Source organism: Spinacia oleracea, chromosome 1 (assembly GCF_020520425.1).
Source record: "Spinacia oleracea cultivar Varoflay chromosome 1, BTI_SOV_V1, whole genome shotgun sequence".
NCBI classification, from domain to species: domain Eukaryota; kingdom Viridiplantae; phylum Streptophyta; class Magnoliopsida; order Caryophyllales; family Amaranthaceae; genus Spinacia; species Spinacia oleracea.
Window position 1 is genome coordinate 110,316,686 of NC_079487.1, and position 25,707 is coordinate 110,342,392.

A 25,707-nucleotide genomic window follows, 5' to 3' on the forward strand; every position below is an offset into this window, starting at 1 on the left:
ATTCTCTTAATTAGTTGTGGTCTTGTGGAAGTGTGAAACTGTCTGGTTGTGTCCACATGAAAACGATTACTAGTATAAGTTTGGTGTATTATTAATAAAGTTGGACTGTTGAATGATATGAAAGTAGTCAGTTTAAACCACAAAAAAGTTGTGCCCCCAACTAGCTGTAATATGTGGAAGGAACCTGGTTGAGTTTGATACTGATAGCTCCATTTCTGATGAGCAGTTGTATTGAATACCTATCTTAACTGTTTATCGTGTATGGATAGTTGCAGAAGGAATTCTGGAAATGGATGTTAGATGCATTGAAGTGAACGGTGTTAGTGGTCATACTAGTTTAAATTTACCGATAAGGATCTTGAAATGAGTTTGCTACAGAATGGTAAGAGAGATAGAAAAGAAATGGACATTTGTCATGGAATTTTACTCAATGAGATTAAGATGCTGTTCTATGAGGTGACGGCATTGCGTCCATTGACTACAGCTGTACAATATACTCATAGAGTAATGAATTGGATGGGTTAGTGTGGGGAGCAACTTCATTGGGTAGAACCCATTCTGTATGACATGGTCACATGGAGTTCAGTTTTGTGTTTTTTTTTTGAGTTTAATGAAGGTCTGTTGTGTTGCGATTTGATATGCATTCGGTGCAATGCATAGCATAGCTGCTATTCCCTCCGCTTTTTTTACATGCATCACTTGCTTTTTATGGGTGTTTTTTTTAAATGCATAACTTTTACACTTTGTAACTTTCTACCATATTTTATTATTCCCTCTTTCATTAATCCCCACTCAAAATATTTTATTGTTTCTCCGTCTCTCATGGTCCTACTTAAATATTAAAAAACAGGTTTTTCATAAAATACCCCTCAGTTTTCACAAAATTCACCAAGTATCCCTCGCATTTCCAAAATTCACCAAATGCTATCTACTTTTTAACAAATACATACCCTTAATGAGCGTTTTTTCTAAATTCCGTTAGATTTCTGGTAACTTTAACCCCTAATTACCCAATTAATCCCTAATTACTTAAGTATTCATGATTAATTTTAAAATAAAAAATAAAAAAATTAAAGTTTTCCTTTATTTTCTTCTTCTTTTCTCTCTCCATCTCCCATTCTATTTCCTCCATGGAAGCCATGGCAGATCACCACCATGGTCATCCCCTTTCTCTCTCCTCCTCCTCCTCTTCCCCTTCACCTCCCCTCTTTTTCTCTCCTCTTATCTTCTCTAACCCTAGCTTGTCACATCTTTTCCGAGCCCTCTTCTCTTTCCTCCCCTTCCTTTGTCTCTTTCTCTCCCCTGCACGCCACCATTTACCGCACCACCACTCACCGCCCTCTGTCTTTCACCAAATGCTTTCCTCCTTGCCTCCATGTTTCTTTCTTTCTTTAGTAGACAAACCATTAACAACTAGCAACCAATAACAACAAAATTCAGTAAGATGGGCAATTCAAACTGTAAATTAAAGGTTAAGGGTTAATTCTTCCATCTCCACGAGCCGTTGATGTAACATAATCAGACGGTTCAAACAAAATCTCAAGCATCAATTTTTTTTTCTTTTCAGAATTGGTTTATTTAGTTCTTATGGAAGTTGGGGAATTTAATTGGAGAATTGGGAAATTTAACTAGGGAATTGAGGTTGATGCATGGAGGAGAGAGAATGCTTGAATGGGATGGTGGTTGGAGTGAGATTAGAGAGAAGATAGAGATGGGATGGGGGTTGGAGCAAAGTCGGCGGGTGCATAGGAGGTCGGAGGGCCAGCAGCAGGCGAGGGGTTATGTTTGGTGTTGTTTGGGGGTGGCTACTATGGTGGACTGGTGGTAATGTGGGAAGAAGGGTAGAGAAGATAGTGAGGTGGTTGGTAAAGGAGATAAAAGAGTTGATTTTTTTGGGTATATTTTTGGTTACAATATCATCATAGTTTGGTAAGAATAGTAAGATGCATATTGTTTCAAATGTATAAAGTTTTAGTTTGTTTCATGTGTTTTTGAAGTTGTTTTTGTTGGGAATTATGGGGATATATAAAAGCATTTAGAAAGAGTAGGATTAGCCCGACTAGGATGAATAATGTAGTCATTGCCAAGCTTGCTATATTATATCATGGTGAGAGGGGAAGGTTTAGGAAGTTGAGAATTTGTAGAAGAGTGTGGTTACGGAAAATGCTTACGATGTTCAAGATGGAGGTTTTCTCCATGCTTACTTCTATAGAGAGAATTGTAAAAGCTATACTTCCTCCGATTTTTAATACTCGCAACGTTTATGATTTTTACACTATTCACATATTATACTTTGACTATTGTTGATGATTTATACGTAAGTTAAAACATAGTCATGTGGGATCTTATTAGATTGTCTTAATATATATTTTCAAAATATTAACTTTTTATAATTTTTACTTAAAGAGAGTTAAAGATATTAATGATCAAAGTTGTGCATTGGCATGCGTGAAATTGACAAACGTTGCGAGTAAAAATGAACGGAGGAAGTATGATATACTCAACTATTTATCTAAAGATGGAACAAATTCTTTTGCTGTGGACCTCTACACGGTCAGAAGACTCAGAAGCTTTCTAGCTCACATGAATTCTTGTCCAAGTCAATATGTAATAATACCTGTTGTTCTGGCCCCTTTTTGTTTTCGCCACATGCTTTTTGACGACCAAAACAACAAATTTCTTTTGAAATGAATATGTTGCTGGATTTCTTTTCAAAGAAAAAGCCAAGAGAGCGTTTGACATTAGTGTGGTTTTGGTGCTTTCCGTTCTTTCTCCAAACAGAAAAGCAAAATTTGTTCGGTAAAAACTTTTTAAAAAACCAATTCTCGTCTGTTTTGACTAAACAAAAACGAAAAAGTGAAAACCAATTAAGTGGTTTCAGAAATTCGGTTTTAGGAAACATATAACTTCCACTTCGTCACACTATTTCTTTTCTAATTTCAATTCTCAAACTTTCTCTCTTTTGGTCACTTTATCTCTCCTTTAAAATCCCAACAATGGCGCCTGACGAACACCAACAACCTCAACTACCGCATTAGCCTCTTGCTCGTTTGATGCTTCTTTGTTTTGATTTCAAACAGTTATATGAGCACTGAAAATCCTTAACACACTTACATAAATAAATAAAGAAAAACTCCCATATTTGAACCGATTCATCATCTGTTTGATTTCCGATCTAGCGATTAGAGCTTCATGTCATGAAAATTTTAGGAACAGGATACCAAAGTATTTTATTCTTGATATAAAAGACATAATTTTGGAGTTTTAGAATAAGATTTGATATGGCACTGGAGGTACAAATTTGATGCCAGAACGAATTGAAGATGAAAATGGAGGCCACAATCTTTTTATCCACCGACAAAATCACATAATGCATTAGCCCATAAAATGATCATCGCGTTTTCCTTCATCTTAGAATTTGACTATCTTACTGCTAAGATCACACTTTCCCTCTCTTCCCCAAAACCTCACCCTGACGATGTACATATAAAAAATCTTGAATTTTTGATGGGTAATTCATGTGGGAATGGACTGATTTCTCAATACTTTGAATATTGTTTTTGAGGTGCTTATTATTAGGCCGACGATGGATGGTAGATGTAATTTAAGTTCCACGATCTACTTTTGGTTGAGCTTTAAAAAAAGGTTGTTTATCTTGTTATTGATCCGCAAGTCAACAAGGTTTGATACAATACTTTGTAGCATAAGAGTAACTATGCATCTTAAAAAATGTGTTTTCCATTAGTTTTAAAAAAGTATGAAACCAAAACAAAAATCTGTTTTAAGTTTTACTAAAAACATAAAACTCAAAATAGGAATTGATACCAAACAGACCCTAAGGGCTCATTCGGTATCATTGTCAGTTTCCAGTTTTTGGTTTTTTGGTTTTATAAGCCATATGATTTATATTGAATCATGAACTAAAAAACAATCATACTTATAGTAATTAGGTTAATTTTGAAAACTGGCAACAAAAAACTGGAAACTACTTTTTGTGGTTTTTATATTTTGTAAAAAACAGAGAACTGGAAACAAAAAATTATACTGAACGGACCCTAAGCTTTTCGCGAGATTTTTGCAAACAAAGTTTTCTGTGGAGGGTTCTTGGATTCTTGACTGGTAGAGAAATTAAATTTAGACGATATATTATTGTGGGTTCTTGGTTTCTTTTTGTGAGGGTCATGTTCATTCCTTTAAGTTGTACATCTTTCGTGCCTATTATGTTATTTATTTGCTATTTATAAAAACTTCATTCTTTCACCCTATGATGTGTTATCGTTTTTGCAATGACAGTCAGGGAAGCAATGCCTTTGTAAATATATACTTCCTCTCTGTCTAGGAAATCGTCAGCTTCAAGAAACTATTCATTCTCTGGAGAGCAGATATGTTCATGATATGAAGATTATAGGGTTGGCCGATGGAGTTGGGGCAAGAGTAAATGTGATCTTGAGCAATGGGCAGGTACGCTGAAGTTCATTTTATCTAAGTATGTTTCATGTGCTAATAAGTTTCCACAAATGGAGTTTGTGAATCTGTATAGAATATTAGAACACCTACTCACCTAGTATTTCGAGAATGCTTGGCGTTAGGATACTTTACATTGTGAAGTTGGCACGTGCTTTTCTGCTTGAGCTGAAATAATCCACTAGTAACACCACATATTTTGTGGTGCTAGAATGACATCTAAGTCATGTGTTGTCGCTGGTGGAATCTGTATAAATGTGTGAAAAATGAACGGTAAAAGCTCTTGTGCGACTTGTGTCTTTGGTCCGAAATTCACGTATTTTATTTAGATTTTTTTTTGAAACGTTTATATTGATTATCATGAAGAGTGAATTTTGGGTGTGAGAGTTACACTTAGGGGCCATTTGATTTGCACGGGGTAAAGGGAATGAAAACAAGAAAGGGTATGAAAGGGAAAGGAAGATAATCCCCAAAACTTCAAGTGTTGTTTGTTTACACAAAGGAGAAAGGGAAAGAAAAATCTCACTGCAATTTTCTCTACTCCATACAACCAGTAGTGGAACCACATTACCACACAAACACCATCTACATCAATGCATCGCTCGACTAGAACAACACCACCGCCTCACATCGCCAACCACATCAATGCACCACCCTACAATCACCGTACTGTCATCATCATTACCCCATTGCCTCAAAGAGACTCCCGCAAGAAGCGGGGTAAGGGGGGGGGGGTCGGGTGTACGCAACCTTACCCCTGCAATTGCAGAGAGGTTGTTTCCAATTGACCCAAAAGCGATAACGGGACGACAATGGGACGACCATCTTCTACATGGAAAGGAAGCGAAGAGGTTTTAAGAGCCATTTTGATTTAGTCCATTACATCCCACAGTCAAAAGAACAAATGAATCTTTGGCTACATCGGAAATGGAACAAGCACCGTACTGTCACTACCAAAGAATCCACATCTGGAAAAGAAAAAACCAAGAATAAAGGTGATAAACCAACCACCCGCAAGCACCAACTTTATACGGCCGGTGACTTAGAGGTCTAACCTTTACCACTTACCCCCCTCTTCCCGTTTCGTTTTTCTCGTAGCTCTAGTTTTGTGAGTGGGTTTTTAATGGGGTGGTTGGGTGGGTCTTTCGAAGGGTGGGTGGTGTTTAGGGTGGGCGGAGTGGATTTCGGGTGGGTGGTTGAGGTGGTTTTGGGGGAGGTGAAGATGGTGGTTAGGTTTTTCGAGAGTGTTTGGGGCAGTTTCCAAGAGGTTTAGATGGATTTTCGGTGGTTTGGGGTGGGTTCTCGGCGGTTGGGATGGGTTGTTGGTGGTGGCTAGGTGTCGCCGGCGGTATGATAGCTAATTTCAGAGGTGTGTGCGGTGGTGTATGCGGTGGTGTGAGGGGTGGTGGTGTGGTGAGAAGGGATGGTCAAACTAGTGGTTATGGTAGTTGGTTGAAGAGGAGTTTAGGGGTTGGGTTGATTCCTTGGCGGGGTGTGGGGAATCATGGTGGAGGGAAGTGGGGGAATTATGGAGGTAAAAGGAATGATTAAAATGGTCTAACAAACAACAAGAAAGGGAATCATGGCAGTTGATTCTCTTTCTCTTTGTTGAATTCCCCAAAACAAGCGCTCCCTTAATTTGCTGTAGTTGTTTGGTGACATATTTTCTTGGTTACTTTTTATTTTTATTTTTTATTAATTGTTTTGCCTTTTCCCATCAAAACCTCTCCTTTGATGAAGCATTGAAGCGAAGCTGATGTCAACTTTTTGGTACAGCTTATATTGTGAAGTTTCAGTCTTTTAGAATTGTCTTTACACAAAGCTCTCTTAAAGTACTAAGCCAGCTATTCTACTCACCTATTCCAGAAGGCAGCCAAGGGTTGCTTAGTAATTTAGCATGAAGTTAGTTAAAGAATTTAGGGGAAGCTCAGAAGGGTCTTTAAAGAGAATGTAGTTAAAGAATGCATAGGGAGCAAGTAAGGTCTGGGAAGTCTGGGTATGATGTAATAAATGGAGTGAATGCTTGGAAGCGGTGGCGGAACTAAAATTTTTACATCGGGGGACCCAATATCAATTATGTCAGCTTGCATTGTTTTTTTATATAAAAGAAAGACCATGTCAAAGTCAAACATATGTTGTTGCTAGCAAGACTAAAATTTTAGAATCATACAATATATCATAAGCTTAAAAAGCTTAAAGTAATTTAGGATAATTTTTTTTCACCACTAACAAAATATTGAATTTTATTGTGTGCGGTGTGTGATGGCTGATGGATTACCCACTCGGCCACTCCCAAGGAGGACCTGACAAACTAAATAAATACTTAGTGCTAAAGGAATTAAAAAAGGAAGTGCAAGGTTCGAACTTCCGTCACGCCTGCATTATGAACATGTCAAACTAACTGAGCAACCACTAATGCAAGGTCATTGTATGCGAAAGTAAAAAAATTATACAGAATCATGGGGGTGGCCAGGGCCCCCGCGACCTCCCTAATTCCTTTCCTGCTTGGAAGAGAAATTTGTTATGAAATGTACAGAGAGAATACAGAAGGAAAATTTCACATCTGGAAGAGCGTGGGATGTACTAGACTACTAAAGCTAAGATCAGAATGATCTATCTATACAATCTAATTTCCCCCTTGCTTACCTCTTGTTGATTGTTACTTTGTTTTTGTAATTCGATTTCTAGTTGAGTTCTTTGCAGGCTTTCTGTTCACAGTCTTGTAGAAGGATGTGAATTTATTTCCTTTTTTAAAATCTCCGTGGCAAGGCTTTCTGCAAAAGTCGTTGTTTTCCTACTATGAGGCTGAGGTTTTCATGAATAAAATCTAGGCTACATGGTGAATATAGAATTGTGCGATCATCTGAACTTATTGGGTCTTTATATATGCATTTGTGCAGTGCCAGCATGACCTGTTTCTTCTGTTCTATTCCTTCTTCAGTTCATACTGGCTTTCTCGTAGTCGTAAAGAAATATTTTCCTGTGTGCAAATTTCTTCAGATGCTTAGATGTGCGCTGCGGAGAGGCCCTTCATGTTCGTTGGCAAATGATTGCATCACCGCAATGGCTGAAGGCCTTAGTACTCCGTTCTACAAGCATTTCCTGCAGCACTTTTGGGGTAATTGCGAGACTGCTGATTTACCAAAGCCTAATTCAGGTGTTGATGAGTGGGAATCATTTAAGAGCGTCATATTGCAACATTACAGGAAATCTCAATCAACTTCACAACCGAATTCTGTTCTTGTGTCCTCATCATGGGAGTTTCTTGTTAATAGTGAATTTCATAAGAATTACTGCAACCATAACTTCTTCCCTGGAATCTCAACTGAAGGGTTGGATGACAGACTGGTAGACCGTTTCTCTTCGTCAATGAGAGGCTTGCAAAACCCAGAAGGATTTTCATATTCCGAGTTTTTAATTGAATGCTTGGATTCTTTGCACGCAATATATGAAAATCTTAAGCTTAGCAATCTACGAAAGCGGTAAACTCCAAATTCATCATTTAATTATTGGTTATGAAGTCCCTTCTGAACTACGCCCTCCGCCCCTAATTGTTTGCTTTATTTCTTTTTTTGGGGTCAAAGTTTTCATCAATTTTTAAAGTAAATTTCCACTAATACATTAGATAACATTATCTTATGACATTTTATTAGATTTGTCTACCATATATTTTTAAAATATCAACTTCCTATAACTTTTAGTAATACGTAATTAGAAATAATATGATCGAAGATGTTATTTGGAGAAAAAATGAATCAAACAATTAGGGACAGCTCTCTGCATTGCTGATGTATTTTTGTATACTTTGATGCGTACCTCAGCCTGATCCTAAATCGACCTGACTGGACCCGAAAATCAATGTGTCTAATACTTTTTTTTTTTTTAATCTTACTAAACTAATTGATAATGGAGTCGAATATGCGCCGGCATGAAACCAAACTAATGACTCATCACCTGAATCGAACTGACCAAAATTGTGCCGATTAAAATCTGATCACAAAGTCCAATTGCCACCTCTACTTATCTGAACTTAATATTCTTGAAAGTTATTTTAAGGTGAAAGGAACAAGGACATAATCCTTTGTAATAAGAAAGGTGATCTCAAATAGATATGCAGTCTTGGCATTTGAAACTTGTCTTGGGTGTCAGATTTATCAAATTTTCTTTCTATATTCTATTGATCCACTTCAAGCCAGGTACATACATTAGACTTGTTTAAAAGGCTCCCTTACTGTATGCACCTTTTGTTTTGTTACGCGGTAGGTGAAGGTTGTTGTGTACTTCTCTCTGTAAGGTTGTTTTTAGGTTGCCACATGATGTTGTTATGTCCTAACGAACAGTTACTTACTAGTCTATTCTGGCAAATAAAAGGCTGATAGAGGTTAAAAAAATTATGCTGTGACCTTTATGACTCACTGCAATAATGTTTGCCTTCTTGATGCCTTACTTTTGGCTCTGTCACGATTGTAACTGTGACTTAGTACCCTGTTGAGAAAATGTGCAGTGACTTTGCCTTAAGCAATCACTTTGCTGTTGAGAAAAGTGCTGATTATTTGAAATCTCGAGGAGTTCCTGGCTTGTATGGATTTAGTGGCTATCATATACCTTAAATGTGAAAAATCACACTTGGTGCTAAATGGTTTGTGCATGATAATATTTGTTAGAATATATAATTTTCTTAACACATCGGCTTCTAGGAAAGTGATATTACTGTGTGATGGATGCCTTCTGCATTTTTACTATGAGTGTGGCATTCTTTATTGATCTTTAGCCATTTCTTGCAGAGATTTGGAGCAGCTAGTTGTTCTTCTGTGTGAAATTGCTAATTTTTTGGGAGAAGAGAGTTATATTGATCACTACGTACGTGATTTTCCTTTTTTGTCCAAGATAATAAGAAGAAACCAGACTTCTTCTCCAAGATCTCCCCCATCTTTGTACAGATGGCTTGAAAGTTGTTTGCTTCATGGGGTTGACTTTGCAAATCTTGATGACATTCCACCTCTTGCTCGCAAAAATGGAAGCTCTTGTGTCAGCTGGTCTCGTAAAGTGGTCTCATTTTATAGCTTATTATCTGGTGCAGAAAACATGGGAGGGAAGCTCTCCTCTGGCGTATCTTGTAAGATTGCTTCAGGTTCATCATCAAATCCTGAGGAGAAGATGGTTCTTGCAATGGTTGCTGAAGGATTTGGTTTGCAACAGCTTGATTTATTGCCTATAGGAGTCTCTTTACCATTAAGACATGTATGTCTGATATTGCTAAGAAATAGTTTTGAAGTTATGGCATAGTCGCTTTATATCAATTTATCAAAGTAAAAAAAAGAAAATAATGAAATCTTCCTCATTCTATTTTCTAAATTATATTGAGGCCATTGTATTTGGTGCAGTTTGTGTGCTTCTAATGTCATCTTAAGTTTTCTCATTCCCTTTATTTTACTGACATGGCTTTACGCTTTTTACCTATGTATCTTGTCTGTAGGCAGTTGATAAGTGCCGTGAGTCTCCTCCTACTGGCTGGCCAGCAACTGCTTATGTTCTTCTTGGTCGAGAAGATTTGGCTTTGTGTTGCGTGGGTCACTTGAAGAAATCTGAACAGCTCGAGACTCAAACCAACAGGCATTTGATTTCAATGTCTGCACCTTATATGCTACATCTACAGCCAGTGACGGTTCCCTCAACAGTATCAGACACGATTGCAATGGATACTTCAAAATTTGACAATGTAGATTCTTCTGATGAATCTCCAATAGATGGCATGGAGCACTTATCTAATTCTAGCACTCAGCTGCGGTATGGCAGGGATCTACGTTTAAACGAGGTCAGTTATTCATAGTTCTGCTTTGTGGATGGACATGACTTTTTTTGTTCCAGCAGTGGTGACAGAGTTCATACTATTTGCCCTAATTCAATTTCGCAGGATAGGTATCCTTGGTTATTTTCCTAACTGGAAAGTTTGGATGTGACTCTTTTCTGACCACGCCATGGACTCTATCACATCTTACTATCTTACTGATCTCTGCTGTTAGTTTTTAGATGGACTTTTTTGGTTCCCATCATAGTCATCTACTTCATTTAGATTGCCTACAAGTTACAAGAAATTCCCTTCTTTTTTTTAAAGGTTTTCATTTTCCTCTTATGATAATGATGATAATGATGATGATGATAGAGTCATAGAGATAGGGTTTATACATAAGGACAATAGAGATGCCTAAGGTGTTTCGAGCTTATACTGTTATGCATACTCTCTCAGGAGATGTGAAGGTTAGGGGATATGCATTGTAGGATGAATATCAATGGAAGTAAAGGGTTGATTTCTTTCATCTTTAGTTTACAGAAGGCAAAGCCTTCTTTGAGTCAAATATCCTGACAAAAACTTGCGGTTGACATCGGACAGCCTACAGCTGGCAATTTTTTTACTTACAACTGGCTGTACCTTGAGAATGGTAAACCAAGGCTATCTCTTTGCCCATGCGCTTGTACCTTATGAGCACATGGGATAAAAAATAGCCTTGGTTGTACGGTGAAGATACTCGATACAGCTTAGTGAGAATTTGAGAAATGAAGATACTCGATACAGCTTAGTGAGAATTTGGAGGAGCCGTACGATTAAAGTAGCAAAACCTATGAGGTTTCAGTGTGGACTATGCTTAACCAATCACATGCCAGCCTGCCAGGGGTTCAAGCACCAGCAAACCTTTTAAACAAACCAAGGCTGGGTTCCTTGAACAAATTCATTGCTGCTTGAACCCCTGGTAATAGTGTATTGTGCATGCTGGAGACTTCCTTCTTCACCCCTGCCTCTATGTGGTAATTTGTTAAAGATATCTTCTGTCCCCCCCCCCCCCCCCCCCCCCCCCAACCACCACTCCCAGTACTCTCTTGGCTTTACTATGATTGTCATAGTTGATGCATATTTGGGAACTGGAAGAAACATTAGGAATAAGTGTCAGTGAAGTAGGCATAAAATGGATGGAGACGATAAAACATTGAAAGTTGGAACATGTAAATCGGAGAATGTGAGAATAGCTTATGCAATCCTCCTTTGCTGTTGTCTCTTAGATGTGATGATAGGTTCTTTTATGTAGCATCTTCTTGACCTTTCAAAACTTAGAAAATTATCCCGCATGAGTGTTGTTTCTGCCATTTGCATAAATTAATTCTTTCATCTTTTCCAGGTCAGACGTCTTTTGTGCTCTGCTCGACCTGTAGCTATTCAAACATCTATTAATCCCACTGCATCAGATCAGGAGCTTCAACAGGTATGGATATTAAGGGTGGACATGTGCTTATTCACTTTTTCCTTTGATCATACATTTGCTCCCATAACTATTGGCTGTTCTAAAGTATCAATCATCAAAGGGGTATATTTCAGAATACAAATTGAATTTGTAGGATAGAGTAACTCTTTGGGACATCACAATATAGTGCTTTCTCTGTGCCAATTTTTTTGGGGGTGGAGTAATAGTTGAGTCATGGGGTATCTGGTAAAATTCAAAGTGGGGTGGTTTTTTCTTTTAGCTATGCCTATTTGAGTCTAGGATTTTCTGGGCAAACCATTTGAGTTCCCTTTCTTGAGCAAAGTCATTTGCTTTTTGAATGTCAAAGGTTTCTAACTTTTTATATAAGAAAAAACTCACGTGGGATCTTATGTATTTTCAAATAAAAATAAAAATGATCGTTCATTATTGTTATCCCAGTGCCTTCAAAAAGGCTTCTGCAACAAGCGGGGTAAGGGAGGGGGTGGGGGGGTCGGACATACGCAACCTTACCCCTGTAATTGTAGAGAGGCTGTTTCCAATTGACCCATATGCCATAACGGGTTACGGGACGACCATCTTCTAATTCATGGAAAGGAAGCGAAGAGGTTTTGAGAGCTATTTTGATTTAGTCCATTATATCCCAGAGCCAAAAAAACAAATGAATCTTTGGCTCCATTAGAAATGGACATAAAAATTGATAATAATAATAATTTTTTTTATTAATGATAATGATAATGATACAGACAGTACACATACAGAATTACACACTGATTCAGTGATTGTATTATATATATATATGCTGTAACCCAGCTTTACTACACGAGCGACAGGTTCTGTGTCGTATGAAAAAAATAAGAGTATATGTGGAATCTGTGGATCAACTGGAAGAATATTTTGACTGTTTCTAGAAAAGGGTGTCTGAGTTTGGAGAGGCTTCCCGACCTCCAAGATTATATGTTGCTGTAAGCCTGTAACTTCGTAAAAGTTAGCAAATCTCAGTCCTGTTGGATAACTTGGATAAGATGGCTCAACATTCTCATCTCTAGGCCCCATGAATTTGATTGCTATTTTCCAATACCAAGTACTTTAGGGCGTTTCGGCGGTTTAGGAACACTGGTACATATAAATTTTTTATCAGATTGCTGCCTCTACATTGTATTGCGGATTTGCGTTTATGATCATGAGTTCCACAGTGGTTGGGTATTGCGTAGCTGGACTTCATTGTGACGTTGCATAATGGGTTTTGGTTGATGCTGCGCGTTTTATGTTAGCCGTACTGGCTGCATCAGTCTTTTACTGGATAGTATTAGCCGTATGGTCCGACATATAACAATCCTATGCAACTTGGAAAATGTCGCTTTGGCAAGCAGGACTAACTTTTTAAATCAACGGCTTTTACAAAATCTATCACCTTGTTTTTTAAAATGATTATATTACTGTGATCTGGTCAAGCAGGACTAATTTTATTCATTTTCTCTGTAAAGGCTCAGTTATGGCAGTTTGCCCAAAGGACAACTGCACTCCCACTTGGCCGTGGCGCATTTACTCTTGCAACCTCATGCACCCTTTTGACCGAGGTACTTATGTATGTATAGTGAACATCAATTGAGGCTTTAGTTCTTGCTTGTGCTTTTCAACATGGCTTTTGTTTTATTTATTTTGTCTCTTAAACATTATTTTTGCTGCTACTTTCTTCCCCATTTTGTAGCAGATATATCTTGTCTATGACACTCCGAATTCTTTTGCAGGCACTCACAGTACCAAAGCTTGTTTTGGCTGGACGGTTACCTGCTCAGCAGAATGCCACTGTATGATATGATGAAACACATTTCAGTTTGATAGTTTCTTGTTCGCCTACTTAAGATTCGATTCATTTCTTTTTCTTTTGAAGAGGACAGATAATATTCAATATACCCTTTCTGGATGTGTTTTTGTGACAATTACCATGGAAATGTGATTAGCTGTTTATTTAACTTAATGACAGCTGTGCCTTTGCCTCATTTAGTGTTATCATGTAAATTTCATGTTTCTTGCAGGGTTCTGCTTATCAGTTATGTGATTGCTCTTCTAGTTGCCTTTCTGTTTAAAACACTTTGGAACTTCAGTTCAAGCATATCATATGTGCCAATATGACAATGACATCTGAGCCATATCCCAGTTTTTTCTGTATATTTTTTCACATTTGAACATTAGGAGCTTTGAATCCTATTCAATTATTGATTGACATACTTAATCTTGAAGCCTGAAATATTGGATTTTTTATTTGTTGTCTGTATATGCTGTCCTCCTATAGTCTTGATTCTATTTTCCCTAAAGTTTGTGCAAATTTATGTTTTCTATAAAAATCTAGAACTTATGATAATTACAATTCTCTGTTAGGTCAATTTAGACCCAAACATGCGGAATTTGCAAGAGCTTCGAGCTTGGCCCGAGTTTCACAATGCCGTTGCTGCTGGGTTAAGGCTTGCACCATTCCAGGTATGTCTATTTTTTTTTTGGGGTGGTAATGGCTAAGATTTTCCTTCCTTTAAGATGTCTTTTCCTCGTTACTTATATCTGATGTATCACATATGAATTAATAAAATCTAGCTCAGGGATATATCAAATTACTTCCACATCTTGTTTCTAGTTTCATTTGTATTATTATTGACGCAGAAGAATTATTGAGATTTTAATATTTTATTGACCCGTTTTATTTCCAACTCTTTACAGGGTAGAGTGTCTAGAACTTGGATCATATATAACAGACCTGAGGAGCCAAATGCTATCCATGCTGGTCTTCTTTTTGCACTGGGGTTGCATGGCCATCTTACTGTTCTAACAATAAATGACATATTCCAATACTATAACAAGGTATGTTTTGTAAAGATTTTTTTTTTCTCCCCCAAGTACTTTTTGTATCTTACAAATATTTTCAATTTCTTTTTGTATTGTAGAAATGTAACTCGAATTTATTCTGCTAAAACTAGGCTGCCCAAGTACTAACAGTCAACGTGGGGAAAGTACTAAATGGGTGTCACTTATGGGCCTATGGACCTGAGAATTTCATGTGTTGAAGTAAAAAATACAAGATAGATGGGCGAACTCTAATATGTTTTCACTAACCACAATTTTGTTTCTTTGTTTAGGGACATGAAAGCACAACTGTGGGGTTGATGCTTGGCCTCGCAGCATCATACCGGGGCACTATGGAGCCAACAATGTCGAAGGTGATACATTTTAACTAATGAGTGGTTTATTTCGGACTCTTGTTATTTATGCATTTTTATGCTTCTGATGATTTTCTAAATAAACTGATCCTTAATTCACTTCCCCATACAGAAAGAAGAGAATAAATGAAATAAATTTTACTCCACGTACGAGCAAATGTCTTATTTAGATGCCTCGAAAGTCAAAAGCATAAGGTCTGACATCCATTACTATCTGTTTACGGGAAAGAGCCCAGTGGAAGTGGTAGAATTTAAGTGAACTTTGACATGGCTGACTTATTTCTGAGAATGTTCAAGTTACTTCTGCTGTTCTATAGATGGCATAAGTGAGCATTTGAAACTGTTAACAATATCGATTAAGGGAAGTTGGAAGGAAAAACACCAAATAAATCCCCAATGCAAAACCTGTTGTCTGAAGCATAATCACTAGCATCCATGAAGCTGTATGATTTAAGATTATCAAAGTATTCGTATATAGTTCACATGCTCTCACCAAGTTGCTGCGAAATTACCATTTTTGTTTTTTTCTAAATTGAAACATAAATCATCCCTTGTATTGTAGAATCTAAAGAATTGATTGTACAACTGCCTGCACATTCATTGATATTGTATAGATTGTTATTGACTTCTTCAATTAGTTCATTGTTATGTAGTTCTATAGCCATCCTTTTCATGCTCATTATCCATCTTCTTTCCTCTTCTTGGATTGTGCATTTGTGCTGTAGTTTCTGCATCTGAAAGTATAATGTTGAACAATCTTAATATGTTATTGTGCTGCTTACTTGTTTCTTGCAGTCCTTTTACGTTCATTTACCCGCTCGTCATCCATCTTCGTTCCCTGAGCTTGAAGTTCCAACAGTTCTGCAGGTAATTATTTCTACCATTATGTTCTATTGTTCTGTTTGCAGGTGTCCCATGAGAATTATTTCATTTATTTATTACTGTAATTTTTTATTGGGCATTATTATGCCATTATTATTATTGATGCTCCTACAGTTTGTAATGGGTGGACCATATCAGCATATCTTATGGAATTCTGATGCAGGATAATGACCTGTGAATCGTGGGGTTGGAATTTTTAAATAAAATGTATAAAGTATAAATGGGAAAATAATATTTTACATTAGTTGGCTATTTGACTTGTTTTGGACTTTTTACTTTGATTCCTTGATATTTGAAGAACGATGAGGAATGAGTTGTTTTGTGTTTTTCATTTGGAATAAAAGGAAAGTTTCTGTGATGAACCGTAGTGAGTAATATTAGGTAGAAGACAAATCAGGTAGGGGTAGTAGAATGGTTAAAAATTAGGGCACATTAGGTTATGAGGGGCATGTTTGAGAATTTTGGTAAAGCTTAGGCTTTGGAGAGTGGTGACCTCAAGTCACTAAATTTAGAGATTGGTGGCCTCAAGTCACTACTTTTGTATCCCCTTTTGTGTTCTTCATCCATTAAGCAAATTAAAACAGTTTCTGCCATTATTTTTATGCTCAAATTTACGGTTCGTTACAGTTTATTGATAGCTATATTTGACATTGTGTGACTAGCTTATAGGGTAGTTTCTTGTTTGCTTAAAGTGGACATCCTTTATGGATAGTACTACAGACATGTGTATGATTTTTGTTGTTCGTGTGATACTTTTTCTCTGAATAAAACTGTAGTAGGTATATACCAAGCTTAGGTGGTTCCTGAACGCTGTAGTTGCAAATAATCTTGGTGGATCCCGAGTTTTTCCTTTCCTCATTTCTTTTCTTTGTATGGTTTTACAGTCAGCGGCGTTGATGTCTCTTGGCCTCCTTTTTGAAGGATCTGCTCATCCTCAGACTATGCAATTTCTGATGGTATTATGTTTCTTTATTGCTTTCACTGTTCAGTTTGAGCTTGAGTACTTGAAGCGCTTCATCTCATCAGTTAGCATAATAAGAAAATATAGTGGATTTGAAGTCCTTTTGAGATAATCTGGTTTCCCAGTCCTTACTAACCCTGGCTTTGTTAGTTACACTATCTTCCTGAAGTTTGTTACTGTTCTTGGTTAAGAGCAAGCTAAACTATTGCTTACAATTTTTAGTTTTGACTGCTCTTTGTAGCCAATTCTGTCTGGACTGGCTACACTAAGGGGTTATTTACTGGTTCCACAAATTTGGAACTAAATAATTGGAAATGAGTGTAATTTTTTGTTTTTCTTGGTGCAAGTGTTAATTTTCTATTGTGTGTATTCTGTACATGATATTTCTGAGGGTTGATTAGTCTTTTGCATCTCTAATTGTCATTAACCAACTAGGAGTGAGGCTGCACACATTTGGAGATCCCTAGACCTATCTCTGGGGAGTCCTTCGTCTTTTTTATTGTTTTTTGGGGTGGGAAGAGTGGGACTTTCTTGCTCTGGAGCATTAGCTAAGGTTTATGCAAATCGTGACTATATGATTTAGTTTATTATGTGTGCTTCTTTACTGATTCCTCTAGTTAATCCTCATAAATGTAAAGAGCCACTAACTTAATGCATCTTCATTCTTCAACACAGGGGGCCCATGTCTAACTATTAACATCTGACCGATTCTTTTGCAGGCTGAAATAGGACGTAGAAGCGGTGGTGATAATGTGCTTGAGAGGGAGGGCTATGCTGTTTCTGCTGGATTTGCACTTGGACTTGTTGCTTTGGGTATGAATGATTAGATCAAGTTTTCTTGAAATACCTATTCCGGCTCACTGCGTTTTCCAATTGTAGGCCGTGGAGAGGATAAATTCGCTTGCATGGATACGTTGGTCGATCGATTGTTCCACTATGCTGGAGAAAAAATTGATGCATCTCGTCAGGTACTCATCGTATGCCACGTAAATTTTCTATCTCTATTTGTGAAACCTAGTGCTGCTTAAACCAAATAATGCTGGAATCTGTTAACCCTTTCTGAAAATTTTCTCTTTTGTTTTGTCAGGAAAAGTCCCCCTTCATATCAGTGACAGATGAGCACAGCCGGGGTGTGGGACAGGTAAAATAAAAGAAAGCCTTGGATCAGTTGGATGTGAAAGCATCTTTCTGGGCCTTTTCTTTGTTCAGCTGTATTGTAGATGCCTTGAGATTTGAGTAGACATTATTTTCCCCTCTGTTTGCGTTATCTTAGCAGATGTTGGATGGGGTTCCTGTTAATGTAGACGTCACTGCACCTGGAGCTATAATTGCTTTAGCTTTGTTGTTTTTGAAGGTATGTGTTTTAGAAATCTCAATCTGGTGAGCCAGATCAAGTACTGACTTGATAAATTGTCTTATTATGCTTTGAAATTTATGTTGTTTGCTATATGGTGATTGAGGACAACCTAATTAGTTTTCAACTCCATTGGTATGCGAGAAAAATATATTTATCTCATTGGAACAGTATTTTATTGATGGAAATACAAACAAGTCACTTGCAAGGACCAAATCTATTCGTTGTCACTTTATAACTCACATTTAAGGTCCTATGTGGTTAATTTATAGTTACCTTTTTATTAATGTGTATGTCTGCGATGTCTGTAAACTTTAGTGTACGTTTTCAAGATTCATTTGCTGGTGATAGTTAATAGTCAACTATTATTAACTATAAAAGTATAATAGGTATGTTAAGTTAATAAAAACAACAACAATACACACAACTTTAAATGTCGTTTTCCAATCAATTTTACAAAAAGTTAAAATACCATCAGACGGAAAATGCACAAGGGCGCAATAATCTACCCCACAAGGTTTGTGTTAAACTTCATGTGGAATATAATTGCAAGTTCAACTTCTCCCCTGATATTCTTTAGTCTTTCTTTTAAATACAATTATAAACATATGATTACTTCTAGAATTAGGTAACATGCAACCTAATTCTTTAGTCAAAATATGATTCCCAAATCATACATGATACATTTAGTATTTTTAGTTTGTCCTATTAAAGATAAAACTCATAAACACCATTATTGATTAATAATGTCACAAAATTGATTTTCTTACAATGGCCATCATTGCATATTGGTTTAAACGATTCTTTTGGATTATATTAACATTTCCATTTAAAAGATTTCATTAGCTATTCACTAATATCAATTGATATGTTTCTGGACATAACCATCATTTGCGTAACAGAATAATTTTTGAGAGATATAAGTAATTGAGATAAAAGATCCAACACTAAATTTTTAAGTACGTATATTACCGGCCATTAAATTCACCAGCCCTTTTCATATTTGGATCAATAAACAAACCGGTGCATCTGATTATAGAGAGATGTTGCCTATAAATGAAGAATGGTTGTGTAGGTGTACAATTTTTTTAAAACGACCTGTTTTATATTTTAACAGAACCGTATTCTATTAACTGTTCCTATAATAGTCTCCAACTACTAACATAGATACACCCAAAATGTATCATGTTTCAGTTTATCGAATAATAAACGACCTTGATCAGTAACAACCTATCCCTTAAAGTTAATCTTATTGTTATTATCCCGTAACATAAATTAAAGTGTAATCAGTAAATTTGCAAATTACTCCGTATTTGATAAGAATGAGTAATTGCAAATGAAAAAGTACTTTGAACACCTCTATGTATGTACTTCATTTGGTAGTGATTCATTTTACTTTATTTCCTAGAAAATAATAAAACAGTGCTTGAAATTCAAAAAACATGTTGAACCCAGCACCTCCATACCTTTTTCTCATATCTTATTGTCTCTCTTCTCCTTATCTAAGTAATTTAGGGGTTTTCAGAGTTTGGTGTAAACCACACCATGCAAATAATTTTTTATTTGTTTGATTTGGAAAACAAATTCAAATTGCAATTTATGGTTTGGTTTTCCGAAAATTTGAAACAAACCAAACCGAGCGCAAACGTAATAAACCATCTTATGCATAAAATATTCTTTTATATTTTAAAAAGAATTGTATCCAATATACATTGACCCAAAAGTATTAGTATTGATTTATGTGATTTATTCTGCAATATATTAATTTTCTCAAACATTTTTTAATGTCTTTAGTTAAACATTTATGTTACAAACTACTTTGACCAAAAAAAATTTGTTAACCGAAAACAAAACAACACCAAACCGTTTAAATGTGATTTGGTCCTGTCATGCATGTATATAGCTTGTCAATTTAATTACTTTCCTTGTTTTTTTCCTTTTTCCTTTCATTTGTTTGCCAATTTAATTACTTTCCTTTTTTCTCATTCGATTGATATTGCTTCTCTTTTATTTAGTTTTTTCTTTATTTGGTTAGACAATTATTCTCCTTGCCTTTTTCAATTGTTTCCAAAATTAGAGAGTAGTTGAAAGAGGAGTATTGGGGTTTAAGAGCCCTCAGATTAACCACCACTCCGCTTTAATAATATAGATGTCTGATTAATGCGTACTTTTGAATCTGCAATCTTCAGTTAAGAATCTGTTTACCATACTTGGAGTTTACCTCTGTGTTCTTTCTTTATTTTGTGACCAAAATACAAGCAACCGCTTAGCTTCAAGAACATTTTTCCTTGCAAGTTATACATACATATATATATATATATATATATATATATATATATATATATATATATATATATATATATATATATATATATATATATACATATTTGAAACTCACGAATGGAGTGTAACCCATATAGAAAAGGAGGGGTAAGGAAAAACTCAACAAAGAACTAGTGCCCTCAAACAGTAAAACTATCATGAAGCAGTTTAACTACAAAATTAAATGTCGGGAAAAGAACTTTAGACCTTGACAAGGGGAAGTTATGTCCTGAAAATTCCTTTGGTTTTTGTCTTTCCATGTGCAATTCCAGACTGCCAATAAAATCATCTTCCACTTAAGCAAGCCAACCTTTCTTTTCTTTCCAAGTTACAAAATCCTCTTTCATAGAATAAGGCCGGACCCAGCTCATCCCAGGGATCCAAACAAGGCTGGTGATAAGTCCCGAAGGGGAACCCAAGGAATTGAGGGAAAGAAGACTAAAGGACGATAAACAATAAAGCAATCTCTTCCTCCTTGAAACACACAATGCAATGGCTTTTAATGAAAAATTACTCTCTTAAGAACATCCTTGGGTCGAGATTTTCTCTTTGACACATGAAAACAAGCTCTAAGAGGAGTTTTTCAGTTTAATAACCTCATAAATTCAAGTTCCAATTCCAGCTTATCTTTCAGATCACTACTCGCATGAAAAAGGGTAAAGAACATAAAAAACTTCCTTAGCTCTTTGTTATCAGGGGAATAAACCCCCTTCATAGTTACTATACATGGTTGCAAACTGAAGTTGCTATCCACTAGCGTATATGTTAAAATTTTTCTTAAATAGGTGTCTACCTATGGAAACCCCTAAGGGGCGTTTGTTTCGCGTGGGATAGAGGGAATGGAAACTAGTATCCTTTGATGTAATATGTTCTTTGGGTGTGATTTGATGAATCAACCTCTCGTCCTCCTCTCACCATTGGTCCACCAACTTTTCTCACTTTCATGGTGTCTCCACGACTACACCCCTTCTGCTGCTGCCGCTAACTCCCTCCACGTTGCCGCCGTTTCCGCCCCAGCTTGACACCGTCTTTGCGTCGCCCCGACCCTTTTGCCATCATCCCTTCTCTCTCTTCCTTATTTTTTGTGTTTTACCATCACCATAAAGGGTTGAATTCGAGGTTTTATAGGTCAGATTCGAATATAAAAAATTTTAGATCTGGAGTTTCTAGGTAGAACTAGTTAGTGGGCCGGGGCGATGCCCTGGAGTGTTGCATATAGTTCTAGTTTTTTATAGTCATTTCAAATTCACTTATAAATTGGTTAACCAATTACCGTCAGTCCGTCAAACTAATTTTTTGAGTAATTCTGCATTATTTGTGTAAATTTTTATTTTTTGTACCTACTTTACTTATGACTTGTTCGTAAAAAATTTAAGTTACAATTGTATATTGAGTTACAAAGCCGAAATATACTTTGGAGGGAAAAAACACATTTGATTAGCTAAAATAAAGCACAGTATTAATTTTACCTATTCTTTTCTCTGTTAATTTCATGGTTTCATGTTTGATCTAAAAACATTTCTAGAAAACATAAATGATTCGATTAGTAAATGAAAAAAAATTAAGAAACTTTTTGTTACCATAAATTATTATTCAAGTACATAAATTTGGGTATTAAAGGTTTATGCATTCATAAGTACGATTCTTTTTTTTAGTAGTTTTAGAGTCATAAATTGTGTGATTGGAGTGATGGTTGAGACTTTCCATTAACATATAAGAGGTCATGAGTTCAATGATGGATAACAACTTTTTTTATGAGGATGCAATAAACGATGTGTGCGTATGACATGGCACTGCTACGCCATGTTACTTGCCAAATCATCGTGACACATGGAGAGATGTCATGGAATGCCTTGGAGTTTTAATATATATATATATATATATATATATATATACAGATTTTTTACTCTTGATATTTTCCCCCGAATTTTAAGGGTTATGGCTTTTGGGTGTTTTTTAGTTTTTGGGGTGGATTAAAGGTGGTGGGACTATTTTCGGGTGGAAGGCTGTTTTCGGTGGGTGGAAGGATCGTGTGGTGACTGGGAGGGTGATTTCGGTTGGTGGGGTTCTTTCGGGTGGCTGTGAGAGGTTTTGTGTGGCTGGTAGGGTGATTTCGAGTGGCTGTGATAGTCGTTTCCGGTGGCTGGAAGGGTGGTTTGGTGGTTTCGGGTGGTGGGGTAGTGTCTATGTCTGGAGTTGTATTGGTGGATGCAGTGGTTCGGCCAACGGAGGTGGGGCAATGATGATGGTTATAGGGCGGCAACAGCAGTGGTAGGGAATTAGCCTTGTTGATTCTCGTTCCCTTTCCTGAATACCCCATACCAAACGCCCCCTAATTGGACTGCAATTAAACAGACATTCTGTATATTTCTGGCATTAAGAAAATTGTCTCAAAGCATTGAATTTTGAAGAAAAAAATGTTTCCAATTTATGATCCCGCCAACTTTGCCGCATATATATAGAAGATTCTTGCAAATTTACCTCCTAGTTGTACTGTACTTGGCCTGAAGAATATATACTCCAAATTTCTAGAATAATACCAAGTAGGTTTGAAGGCTTGAACCCATCAGTTCTTTTGAGATCATTGACCTTGGCCCTGCTGTTCCCATGGAAGATGTCCCATGACTAGATATCAAGATGGGGGTTAAAGGTATCATCATGATTCACAAGTGATTGATTCTTTGTTATTCTTTGTTGTGTACATGGAGTTGTAACTTTCTGTGATCCCAACCTCTCTGTTTCATATCGAAATGTGCATCAAATTTTCCGAATAGGCTTTCCTTCATAACAATACGTATGAGAGAAAACACTATCATTGGGTTTTGAATTTTTGATCCTATGGTTCAACACAATACCTTGATTTTTTTGGATTGATTCTATTACATGAGCTAATTCTGAAATTTTATCTATTTTACATTTTGTTTTGAAGGTAATTTATCTATTTTACATTGATAGGCATATGTAATTTTTTCTTTTTCCTTTTTTGTATTTATGAGCCCAAAACCTTATTATTGATTCTACCTTGCTTCCTCTCTATCAGTTCTTTTATGTGCGTACTTAGGCACATCCTATTTCACCATGTTTTTACTTTGAATGTGTAGTACCTCAAACTTTCTTTCTTTGCTGCAGCTTAAAACAATTTCCATAAAGGATGATGCATGTGTAGCTAGCCTGTTTTGTTTTAGTATCTGCTAGCACAATTTGTTTTCTTTTTTCTTTTCGTAATGGATAAATTTATGAGCTATTGCACCAACATGATTTCAGTTTTCGAGATGATATATATCTTAAATTGCTCATATGAACTTTGTCAACTTGCTGTATCATCTGACCTGGCTTTTTGCACAACTATTTCAGACTGAATCAGAAGTGATTGTTTCCAGACTTTCCATTCCCCGTACAAATTTTGAGTTGCAATATCTGAGGCCTGACTTCATTATGCTTCGCGTTATTGCACGAAACTTGATAATGTGGAGCAGGTTTGATGCCACAGAAGAATCTTTTGATTTGGAGAATTGACCATAGCTCTAAAACTTATTAAGTAGCTACTCTGAACTCATGCAGGGTTAAGCCAACCAAAGAATGGGTTGAGTCTCAGATTCCTCAAATTGTGAAAGAAGGTATTGGGGCTCTTGGTGATGAACGGACTGATATGGATGAGGTGGATGAAGAAGCAATTGTCCAAGCATACATGAATATTGTTGCCGGAGCTTGTATATCTCTTGGTAAGTTCGGTTTGCTATCCTCTTTCCACTTTCATATGCAGAAATTTACTTTTTTGTTTTAATTTCAATAATTGTGGCATTTGCTTGTATCACATCACCTTGTTGTACGGTATTTTACTTAGAAATCCTCCCCCCCTTTCACGTTCTTCTTTTTGACCTAAATATGAGTTGCTGCCTAATCCCTACACTTCTGTAGTTCATTAGTTTCTGAAGAAACACGAAATTTTAAATAGTAAACCTGGTGGTAAAAATGTCTGCCTATCATTGGTGACGATTGACTTGCTGAGCACATTTTTCAATCTCTTATATCCTTGTATCCTTTCAACTTTTTTTATTGTATACTTTTATATGTTTGTTTATCCTATAGGACGCAGTGATCAATAATTGTATAGTAAAGGCTTGTAAACAGGTCATTTGTAATTTTGTATTGCTAATGTTTTCTAGCACATGCATGTTTCACCCTTGTATACTCTTCAATTGCGCCTTAGATTTTCATCTTTAGTTTGAAAAATACGCTGCACTTTTTCCAATCTTTTCGTGCATTTTTTTAATGGAGGGTTGGGACATTTTGGGGGTGGGAGGCGAGGAGGGGCCGAGGGGGATCAATTTTGTAATGCATTTTCTGTTGTGATCCAATATTGTATAACTGGACATGATTTTACCTTTGTGTAACTTCCTCCTTTTACTTGTTAATAGAAGAACAAATAAAAATTTTAATTTCGGCTTTTAGATTTATTTGGAAGTCCTGAGCTCCACTTAAAGTGGGAGATTTTGTATGCACCGTGACATTGGGTAGAATCAATACTAATTATATGCACCAAAGTAGAAGATTAGGGATGGCTATTTCTCTGGATATGTGCATGTTGGGTCGTGGACTCTTGGCAATAGTGAGTCCTGCCGTATGTCTTTATTCATTGTGAGATGGCTAGTAATATTTGGAGGCTAATTGCAGCGTACGTAGATCACCAAGTTTACCCTTGTATTGTTTTAGTCCTATTGAAGTTCACTTTGTGGGCTCTGAAAGGGCAAAGGAGGAGAAGATGTGGTGGCGGCGATGCTTTTTTGGCAATCCTTTGGTGTTTTTGTTTTGAAAGAAATGTGTTATTTTCTTAGGAATCGCTTTATCTTGTGATTTGTTGTGGGATAGAAATATAGAATAACTCCTCCTTCTTTGTGTTCTTTTTAATAGTTACTCAATGTAATATCTAATTTAAAGCGGTGAAATTACTCAATGTAACTCATTCTCCTTCTTTGTGTGCTTTAAACGTAACTGGGCTAATAAATAATTTCTTCCTTGCTGTTTGGATAACTTATCCTCTGTTCTACTTTCTGCTGATTGCTCATTTATAAAAAAAAAATGTATCTCATATTGTACTTCTGCCTGATCTACCTGAAAACTTGTACTTCCCATTTTGTTTCCTAGTTCTAGCTTCAACAAGCAAATGGAACTCCTATAGTTCTTTGGTAAGGACTAAGGAGTGTAAACTGAAAAGCTTGGGGATTGGAATTTACTGTTGGATATTTTGGGGTGTGGCGG

The 25,707-nt window shown here is 36.5% G+C and overlaps 1 protein-coding gene across 4 annotated transcripts in view; it reads left to right on the forward strand.

Moving 5' to 3' along the window:
- The window catches only part of LOC110801666 (anaphase-promoting complex subunit 1), a 38,855-nt gene that overhangs the window by 4,351 nt on the left and 8,797 nt on the right, over positions 1-25,707 (forward strand). For 2 of the 4 annotated variants that reach the window (XM_022007052.2, XM_056839505.1), the window contains 18 exons: positions 4,294-4,461; positions 7,465-7,946; positions 9,249-9,705; positions 9,941-10,279; positions 11,637-11,720; positions 13,205-13,297; positions 13,469-13,528; positions 14,100-14,198; positions 14,433-14,573; positions 14,849-14,929; positions 15,725-15,796; positions 16,696-16,767; positions 17,492-17,585; positions 17,652-17,740; positions 17,860-17,913; positions 18,046-18,126; positions 23,803-23,924; positions 24,010-24,170. In XM_022007052.2, coding sequence (XP_021862744.2) covers positions 4,294-4,461; positions 7,465-7,946; positions 9,249-9,705; positions 9,941-10,279; positions 11,637-11,720; positions 13,205-13,297; positions 13,469-13,528; positions 14,100-14,198; positions 14,433-14,573; positions 14,849-14,929; positions 15,725-15,796; positions 16,696-16,767; positions 17,492-17,585; positions 17,652-17,740; positions 17,860-17,913; positions 18,046-18,126; positions 23,803-23,924; positions 24,010-24,170 — 2,749 coding nt within the window. The remainder of the gene's footprint in view (positions 1-4,293; positions 4,462-7,464; positions 7,947-9,248; positions 9,706-9,940; positions 10,280-11,636; positions 11,721-13,204; positions 13,298-13,468; positions 13,529-14,099; positions 14,199-14,432; positions 14,574-14,848; positions 14,930-15,724; positions 15,797-16,695; positions 16,768-17,491; positions 17,586-17,651; positions 17,741-17,859; positions 17,914-18,045; positions 18,127-23,802; positions 23,925-24,009; positions 24,171-25,707) is intronic. The other 2 variants (XM_022007053.2, XM_022007054.2) reach the window with 2 other exon arrangements.